Below are 10,317 nucleotides of genomic sequence, written 5' to 3'. Positions count from 1 at the left end.
TTTCTCCCACAAACATCAGTCAAATCAACACACCTACATCCGCATGAAAATGTTCTACTATGATTTCTATGCCACTGTTTTGTAATTCTACACATACACAAAAGATTCACCTTCTTTCCTGACCCTAACCTACCATTGAAATTAGTTTATTGTGAAGTTCTTTAAATAGGGTAATAATAATGCCTTAAAAAAGGTGTCCCTGCCCATGGTAGGAGGGGTTGGAACTAGATGATCTTAAGGTCCTTTCCGACCCTAAGGATTCTGCGATTCTCTGGTTCTAAAAGCACAGATGCTGGGTTTTTGACTTAAGCTCCACGTGAAGATCTCTTAGGATAGTAATGATGACTGGTTTTACTAGTGAAGGAGAGCACAAATTTTATTTATTTATTTTCCTACTGTGTGAAGGAAGAAACACTTGGCCAGAACCGAACACCAGAGTGCTTCAGAAGGGGACATTCCATAGGTACCACTGAAATGATGCAAACTGTAATTAACTATCCCTGCTATCCCAAAATGCAGGTGCATATGCATTTGGGAATGAGATGAGTATCAAATTGCAAATTGAGTCACTTGACAAGCTTGTTTTACCCTTCCAATTATGCAAGCAAGTTTGTGACTCAGGATCTATACAAGTCTGTTCCCTGACAAGACCAATCAGTTCTGCAGCTGAGCCAGTCAGAGCAGCCCTTTTCACAGTAATAAATTCAGCAGGCAGCCATGGTACGGAAAAGATTGTGAAGCCTTTATTCTGTGTGCAACTACCTATATGAGACAGAGTAAATACATTTTAAAGAAAAATAATCTTCAGGTCATCATTACACAAGGAACTAATTAAATGGGGGAGAGAAGAGGTGTCATGGGATTACAGTGATTGGTGTTCATGGTTCGTTAACTAAAAGAGATTGTTTTCTTTCCCATAGCATTTTCTGTTACTACTGTTGTGTGTTCACCCCTTGCTCATAAAAATCATCCAGCAGCTTGCTGTAATTTTAATTGTAGTTCATAATTAATTTCTTTAATTGTCTCTGATTTTTTTTTTTATGATTGCAAATAATTTCTTACATATCAGAATGTGACAAGGTTGGAGGTGCCATGCCAGTTACAGTCACAGACTCATGCATACATTGGTATGGGAATCTCTGCACCAGCCTGTTCCGGAAACAGGCATATTTTGCTGGCACATCTTGAACTAACTATAATCTTTCCTTACCCTTCAGGCTTGATTCTCGTGAAGTGCCAAGTATGAATGACTGTTGCAAATAGTCTTGGCACTTGAAATACCTAACCCTTAACACCTACTGACAGAATGTCTAGGCTGCATTCAAAATGAAAGTGAAGAACCCACTGGGTAGATTGTACTTCCCTCTCTCTACCTGTAAGAAATATATCCATTAGTCCTGGATATATATATACCTATATATTCAAAAGCAGGTATCTTTACACTCATGCCCAGAGGTGAATCTTACCAACAGCCACCTTAGATATTATAATAATCCTGCTGTGAGGCCATGAATGAGGCCCCACTGTGTGAATTGCAGTGCAAGCACTGTAAAAGAATGCCTTAACCAAGAAGAGCTTATCATTAAGTTATACGAGGCTGAAAAAGATATGGAAAATGGAACAGAGAGTTATGGTTTGCAAATGTTTTTATTTGGCTTTTCCAAAATGTCAAAAATGGGTTTCAGTACACAACTGTATGTGAATACCAAATTGCCTGTTCTTTACAACAGCTATTCTGAGAGATCCATAACCATCTTCTACATGGTTTACACACATCCTGTTGGGGCTCTAGATCACCACCCCAGCACCAGCAGTTTTCACAATGACTGATGCTTTTCTTAAAGCCTCTGTCCCTGCAACCATTTGAGCTTGTGAATATTTCAGCTTTAGTTTTCTAAAACTAAATACCTTCAAACATCATAAAATACTTTCAATCATTTATGGAGAAAAGCAAATATGAACTAACTGAAATATAGAACCTCAAAATGAAAAAGCAAACCAAAAAAACCCCCCAAAAACCCAAAAACAAACAAACAAACCAACAACAAAAAACAAACAAACAAACAAAAAAACCCAAACCAAAAAACCCCACCATTTTAAAAGCTTCCAGGTTTGGGTGATTTCTGACCGCTCAGCCTTAACTTTGTTCAGCTGTTTTTTGGACTGAGTGCAGTTCAATGCCTTTCAGACTGCATGGTGCTGAGGAGGTGGGAAGAAATATTACAACCTAAACCAGATAACATGTTTCTGCTATACTCTTTGCATACGTTTGCTTTCCAAAATCAACAATTCTTTTTCAAGCTCTCAAATCCCATGCCAAAATGCATAGATGGGGTGGCTATCAGCGTATATTACTAACATTGCCCAATCCTGACTATAAATACCTTGCTTCCAGTGTCTTATTCCTTGCCAAGTCTCCACACTCTGGGTTTACTTTTTATTTTGAGGATCTGTTAAACAATTTTCAGCTTTTAACAAACAAGGCATTCCCAAGCATGAAACCACCAATCAAGAAGACATTTATCTTAAGTTATCAAGAGCTGTGCCATGAACATATGAAATCCTCTATGGTGCTTGGTATTGTGAAAAATTATGTTCTCTCTGCCTCAAACATAATAAACAACAATACTTGGATAAAGCTGAAAGTGAGATACATTGCATAGCCCTATTATTGAAAGCTTTGCTTTTACAGTAAATGCAAGAGGCTTATCTACATTTCATATTTCAAATGAAGAAGTTTGTAACGCAAGTTGAGAAAGAAGCAGTTAACTGACAGTTACTGGTCTGCTTTTTCCTAGAGATACATGAAAGGAACAGTTTTATTCTTCTTTTTGCAATTATGCTAATTTCCTAAATATCTATTGCTGCCCCTTCTCTCTTCTGCTGTCTGCCCCATGAGCAACCCACAGCCTGAAATTTCGTAACATGAATTAGTACAACATGCACCAGACTGGCTGATGACCCCCTGATCAGTGGCTTCATGCTTCTCCTGCTTTTATTTTTCACTTTCGCACTAACAGATGAGCTTTGCGCTTGTGCAGAATACAGACAATAGATTTTTGTCGCAATAAGGATGATGTCCTCCACGCTTACTGCAGAGCAGGAGGTGAAATGATGAACACTTGTGCACGTGTGTGTGTGGAGGAAACTGGAGGGGAAAGGTTGGTTACAAATAGGCTTCCTTGTACAGAATGTTTTTGAGTACTGATCTGAAGAAATCAGTATTTTTAAAACATGATATTTACATGGCTGATAAAAAAAAGAAACAGTTGCATTAAGCAGCTACAAGAGTCACTCTTGAAAAAAGGAAAGTCACCTCCTCTGTTCTTACCCTTTCCTGCACACAGAAAGAAGACAGTGATATGATATACTGAGCTACTCAGTGGTCAAATCAATTTCTTCTAATTTAAGCTCGTGTACATTTCTGATATCTTCTCTGGGGCCTATTTAAAGATGTATCTTTCATCACTGCTACTTTTGTGTACCTTATTGAACACAATTAATAGCTGTATTAGCTGTGACAGTTTATCTGGGGTGGATGAAGGAAAGACACCCCAAAAAAAGTGTGGGTAGAGTACAGCTGCATCTTGGATAGTCCTGTAGTCTTTCTTAGTTTTGTGGTGTTTACTATAATGACTTCATTTTACTTCAAAATGCATAACAAGAACAAACCTTTCCCATTGCAAAAAAATATGTGTAGACACAAGCAATTTTAATTCACCTGGCAGACTATTATTAGCTTCATTTTTAGCCTGAAGCAGTAGCTAATCCCATTAGTGAAGGGGGTTTTATTTTTTAAGTGATGGCTTAGGAATAGCCTTTCCTAGACCTCCACTGTGTTCTTGGTAAAGGTGCCCCATTTTCTTCCTCTGAACCACATTTCTCAGATCATCACATTATTTTGAGTCTTGTCTGTAAGGGCTGAGCTAGTGACCCCTACTGTGGCTCTACTTTTAGGGTGCTCTTACACCACACTAGGAGATTGTCAATGGTGTGTAAACTAAGCTAATTAAATTGTGGTGCACACCTAAGGCACATAGCTGTTACTCAAATGTATACAGAAGAAATAGTGTTTCATGGTAATATTCACAAGCAAGTGATGGAGTGTGAAGCTACTAGACTGAAGCTTTGGGCTACAAGAGCTGTTCCTAGGCAGGGGACCATTAGGTCACAGATCTACTCAGTTTCATAGAGAAGGGTCTAACACATGGTCAGTTATGTTTTCACTCTGCCATCATGCAACAATGGTGTACTACAGGATACATTATTTTAGAAGTACTTTAGGGAGTTTCAATAAAGCTTGGTGCATAACCCTGGTGGCATACCATGCAACAAAACCAAAACAAAAATATCCTAAAACCACTGAAACTGACATTAAAAATACAACATTTTATTTCCCATGAGCTGCAAATCACTTATTACAACAGCCCCCTGTCCTAAGTTGTGACACACCGTAACACATCAAAGCCTAAGCATGGCACTATCCCATACTAAGTTGATTCCTGCCTTGAACCTCAGGCCAAGATAATTTTTCAGCAGTGAATTTATCCAGTTGCAGTCTTATATAAAATAATATGATTTCCTTTGCCTGATAGGAACACTGATGCAAACAGCTTGAAGTGTATGCTTTCAATAGTATCATACACAGTATTGTTTCTTTTCCTATTTTTTATTTCATGTTCTTATCTGATAGTTTTGGCAAAGAACTAGCCACACAACCCTAAAAGAAGCTTTCAGATGTTTGAATATTTACAGATTATAAAAACAAAGCAACAGCAAAACCTAGTTTCTAGTAGTGGAAGAGAGTTTAAAACCACGCGTGCTGGGAGTTCTTTTTCTCTATCTCAGAAGCATCCCCAAAGGCTGCAGGTGGTTGCAGTGCGAAGGTACATTCTTATACTGAAGCAGAATCACAGTTCTGACTGCAAGGAAAGTGAACTAGAGTAGCTTATGCAAAACCAAGTGGAGAAAGAGACCTGCTTATGAGAAAAGTTTTTCGCAAGAGTTTTATTTGCGCTCTGATATTGTATTGATGGGAGAAATCAGTATAGTGAAGAACAGAGAAATTTCTAAAAAAAAAACCCTGAAAACCAAACCCAAACAACCAAAAAACTCTTTTATCATCTCTTTGGGTGTGTGTTGGATTTATCTATTAAAATCTTTGCATCCCCTTGTCTGTGGGGTATTTATGTCTTCACTTTTTCACCCGAAGGGTCAGCAGGAAATTTACAAACTCTGTTATATCTTGCCGTCGACAGCCACTGTCACTCTGCCTTTCCTCGTCCAGCGGCCGCCTCTACTCTCTTTGCATTTCGGGGAAGCCACCACCTACTCCCGTTTGAGGGAAGAATAATTTACGCAGGTCCAACACTGACATCCAGTGGCCACTGCGGTTCAGGACACGCTCCCGGTGTCTGGACTATTTAAAACTTGGCTTGAAGCGGTACGTACGGCTTTACTCTTCAGATGTATTAATTCAGCACTTAAATCAATGCATTTATGTGATTTCCATAAGTAAGCGTCGGTTGTTCCAGACAGTAATTATCAACATGACTTCAGAGACAAATATAAAGTATTCTGATAATTATATTTAATGGTACTCAGTACAAAGATTTTGAAATATCCTTAAACGCCAAATTATTCAGGAATCCTAACTGCACAAGCATATTACCACTAAGTGATAATTCTCTCTATATATACCTACATCTGTGCATAATGCATACTTACTTACACTCTGCCTCTCCCCAGTCACTTAATATTCCTGAACTTGAAATGCAAGTGCCCAAGTGCAGGCATCCATTTTGCACTGATCTAACAAGAAAAACAAAGACCAACAACAGATTTTATTTTTGTGTGGAAGAAGAAATGAAGATAAAGTGAACATAATTAAATATAATTCTTGAGAGCTAGTAGCTGAAACTGCATATTTCAAGTGAAACTTGAAGTTAGGTAATTACTCGCAAATATTTGTTAGTGGCTTGTTGGCTGGTAATTTTACTACCTGTTTTTTCTTCCTATTATTGGTCAGTTTGTCTGGTACTCTCTGAACATCTGTCAAAAGTTATCATCCTTCAAACCATCCCACTCTTTATAAAGATATCATTTAAAAAAGAAATTAAACCCTTCCCATGTTCAGATTATGCCTTTTCTTGTCTTTCTATACAGCAGCATATATAGGAACTCCTGAGGAGTTGCGTGCGTTTGGTTGGTTGGTTGGTTGGTTTGTCTTTCTTGGTCTCTCTGGAAGCAACCACAGAATGCAGCTGCTGCATCCAGCTGTGTAAACTGCTTCCTGCTGAGTAAGCCTTGAGAGCAATGACTCAACAGATCCTCTTAAACATAATAATAACAATAATAATGATAATAAATTATAGTCCTCGTTTAATTCTTTGCACTAACGGGTGAGGACACTTCAGGACATTGTTTTGACTTTGTTTTCTGTGGCCTTCGTTTTATAAGATACTTTTAAACAAGGGGCTTAGAATCATCCGGGTTTTCACAGAAAATTTATGTGGGGTTCTTTTGACTACAGGGTGTTTACAAGGACAGGAAGAAACAGCTCAGTGTCCTGTTGGAAAATTTCTGGCAATGTTTCTTTCCTATTTTAAAAGAAGTAATTAAAAACATCACTATAATAGGAAAGCGTGAATTATTTCATGCATTTTAAACTTAACATTATGCAAGCTCTGGAATAGAGCTGGAGAAGAAAGACTATTTATTTGATGGATGATAAATTTATTTCAAGCTCCACTTTCACCAAAGAAGATAGGCAACGCAATTTATAATTTCTGTGGGGTCCATATCTGCTTATGAGTTTAACATTCACGTAAAATACTATCTGCCCTGACCAAAAATCTTTTTAAAGAGAAATACTTAATTGTGGGTTAAATCCCTTGACCCTGCTCAGTTCCAAAGCCTGCCTGGGGGAAAGTAACTAAGAGCTCTGCACCACAAAAGAACAGGGATGGGAACTACAGTACTTTCCTCAGCTACATTTAACAGAAGTAACCTTACCAGACTACAAAATGCTGAGCACCTCTTTGGCCTTTCTCTGCATGGTCTTTTTGCACAAGAGCTACCATAAAAAGTGCTGCATTGCCCTCCAACCAAGCAAAGGGGTGACAAAGCTGAGTGTTGGGATGCTTTTGGCACCTCCTGGCTGTTTTCCTGGTTTTTCTTTCTTTAGGCCAGACTTCTTGCCTCCCTTTGTTTATGAGTCAAACTGAGATGCAGTTTGTGCAGAGACAGTGTCAGGAGCTGGGGTAAGCTGTGCCCTGAAGCGTAAGCCTTAGGGTTTTGCTTTCCTGCTTGCTGGAGGCTCTCTGATGTTGCTCCCCATGACCCGTTATCTAGGTGTTCTGTAGCCAGATTTGACAGCGCATGCCCCTTTGATTCTCAGGTGAATTAAGCAGTACCTACCATACCAAATCCATATTGCCCTGCCTTGGCAGGGGCGTTGGCCTAAATGATCTCCAGAGGTCCCTCCCAACCCCAACCATTCTGTGACTCTGTGATATCTTTGCTTTACAAATTAACTTGAGGCTTTAACTTGAGGCTGGAGCCTGACTTTTAACAGAGCCTTGTACCTGTCCTGAGAACACAAGATCTTGAAATAGCCACTGATGGTCAAGTATGTTCTTTAAAATAACTATGTGTCACAGACGCTGACCTGGGGTTACACCTGTCATTCGTCTTACTACTGAATTAGTCTGTTTATATAATGAAACTAACAGGAAATTATTTTATTACAGACCGCATAAACATTTAACCGGGGGCGGGCGGGTCGCGAAAAGACTACAACTCCCGTCATGCTCTGCGGGGCGCCATTTCCCTCCCAGCCGCCAGGCGGGAAAAGAGCTGCTGCGCGCTGGCCGGAAAAGGTCCCTGGGCGCCACTTCCTCTCGCCATTTCACGCAGCGCCTCTCTTCAGCGCCCGTGCCGCCGCCGCCATGACGGACCGGTACACTATCCACAGCCAGCTGGAGCACCTGCAGTCCAAGTACATCGGGACGGGCCACGCCGACACCACGAAGTGGGAGTGGCTCGTGAACCAGCACCGGGACTCGTACTGCTCCTACATGGGCCACTTCGACCTGCTCAACTACTTCGCCATCGCCGAGAACGAGAGCAAGGCGCGCGTCCGCTTCAACCTCATGGAGAAGATGCTGCAGCCCTGCGGGCCGCCCGCCGACAAGCCCGACGAGTCTTAGCCCGCCCTGGGCCGCCTCCCGGCTCCATCCCCAGGGCGCTGTGCCTTAGGGGCGGGTGGGCCCGAGCGAGCGGCGGTGTCGGGGCTCCTCTGAGCTCTCCTGTCCGCCCGCTGAGAGCAAGCCCGGCAACGCGAGGCTGCTGTTACGCCCGCGGGACCAGGGAGCGAAGAGAGCTCTGGGGACTGTGGCCCTCAGGCCTCGTGGTCCCTCTGCTCCAGTGTGGTGTGCTCTCGGAGGACTCTGACGGGAGAGGCCTCGCAAAGCGCCGGCTTCTGGACAGCTTCAGCTCTTACATGTACCATTGTTCGGATCTTTTAGGAATGGAAAATAATAAATCTTACTGGGCATTTCTAATGTTTTGTCTGATAATCGGCTAATAAGAGGTACTTGTTCTGAAAGGAGTGCTGGTTAAGCGGCATTAAGCGTTTATACAACCATCCGAGGTGCGAAGCTGAGATAACGGGTAGCATTTTCTCAGCGGGCCTGGCCGGTGCTTGCTTGCCAGAGCTGTGTTTTGAGGATCCCTGCTGACGAGGGAAGAGTTTGATGTGTTGTTAGTGTTTATTGTGTGGGGGGATTTGTGGTATAGCACAAGTCAGCCACTCTAGTGCTTCAAAACTCCAAAATGGCTTTTCTTTAAATACCTTTTTCTTGCTTCATCTTCCTCTTTCCTGTACTTGTGTTTTACAAACTTTGATTTTCTCTGATCCAACTTAGCTACTTTTTTTTCACTAGTGTTTTGTAGTCAGGTAGTGGGTTTTTTTCCTACATTACTCTAAGCAAGTGTATTAATGTGGGGTTAGGCACTGTTAATATAGAATAGGAACATAATGGTTACTGCTACTTCACAGTAAAATGGTTTCTCACTGATACTTCAAAGTAAAATGCTTTAAGGTGAAAGAATCTTAGACTGCAAACTGAACTATGTTGACTTTTGTCTCTTAAAATAGGTTATTCACTTCAAAATAAATTCTCAGTTCTAATGAATGGAAGAGTAAATGTAGAGATCTGTTGCTTGGAGAAATTAAGTGCTCTAATTTCAGACATGGATCATTGTAGCTCTGGTTGGCTGTGGTGTTGGTGTGGATTCTTTTTCTAACATTGAGAGGAGAATTCATTATTTTATGATCTTATTAAGACTGAATGCAAGCTGATTTATTTTCTTTTCCTTAAATCAGTGGTCTCAAAATGCTGTTGAGTCTTACAAAACTAAGCTATTCGTAATAATATGATAAAGTAATAAAAAGTGCACAAGCTCTTGGTGCCATGTTAAAGTCAGTACATCTATATTCTGAAGAACTCAAGAGATGGCATTTTTCCAGTTTTGTTGCACATATTAAGATGGGGGGGGGTGAAGTGGTCCTAAATAAATGTTACCTGCAAGTTTTATGGGGAACTACTGCAACTTTCAGTAAATGAGGGCTATTTGTTTGGTTTTCACTTCTCGTGCAAGCTGGTGCAAGTGACTTAAAGGTCATCTGTTCCTCATGTACTGAGGAATGCGGCTGAAAGGTTTTCCCTAACTTGAGGTCAGGCACTTACTAGTAGGTGTGCAATGCAGGCTTGCAAATATTGAGTAAATTTGTATGTAAATCAAGCGTGTTTCCTATTAGTGTTAGTAGAAGTCTGCTCCAGGATCAAATCTTAGAAACTTGCTTTTTCACTGATAGGAATAGGCAACATGCTCAGTGAAAAAAGGGTGGCATGGGGCCATCCCACGGGGTAAGCTGCTGGTCCAGTTTCTCTTGCCTTACACATACCATAGCTATTCTGTTGTTGAACAGAAACATCAATTACTCTATTTCCTTGCCCAAAAGTAGCTCTAAAGTGTCTAGCCTGCTGGCTGCCAACAGGCAGTTGGTGTGTGGAACGGACATCAATGTCCAGGTTGGTTCACTGGTGGCAAAGGAGCTTGAGCCTCAGTGCTGGAACTCGGGAACTGGAAGAGCTGGGGTGAGGGTACAGGTGCTTCTGTAACAGGTTGGAAACTGAGTTTGCAAAGTTCTGTGAAGATGAGTCTTGAATCTCTTAACATGGAAGGAAGAAGAGAAACTGCAACTTAATCCACTCCTGTCTAAGTTAGAACTTAAAAAGGTTTCAAGCAAGA

The 10,317-nt window shown here is 41.0% G+C and overlaps 1 protein-coding gene across 1 annotated transcript; it reads left to right on the top strand.

Moving 5' to 3' along the window:
- Nucleotides 1-7,890: 7,890 nt before the first annotated feature.
- Nucleotides 7,891-8,949, top strand: SF3B5 (splicing factor 3b subunit 5). Its single transcript, XM_080615852.1, has one exon. It carries the CDS (start codon nt 7,950-7,952, stop codon nt 8,208-8,210), a length of 261 nt encoding a protein of 86 aa, XP_080471978.1. The 5' UTR covers nt 7,891-7,949; the 3' UTR covers nt 8,211-8,949.
- The last annotated feature ends 1,368 nt before the right edge of the window (nt 8,950-10,317 follow it).

This window comes from Psittacula echo (genome assembly GCF_963264785.1).
Source record: "Psittacula echo genome assembly, chromosome: 4".
NCBI lineage: Eukaryota > Metazoa > Chordata > Aves > Psittaciformes > Psittacidae > Psittacula > Psittacula echo.
This window is presented reverse-complemented; position numbering and strand designations above follow the sequence as displayed.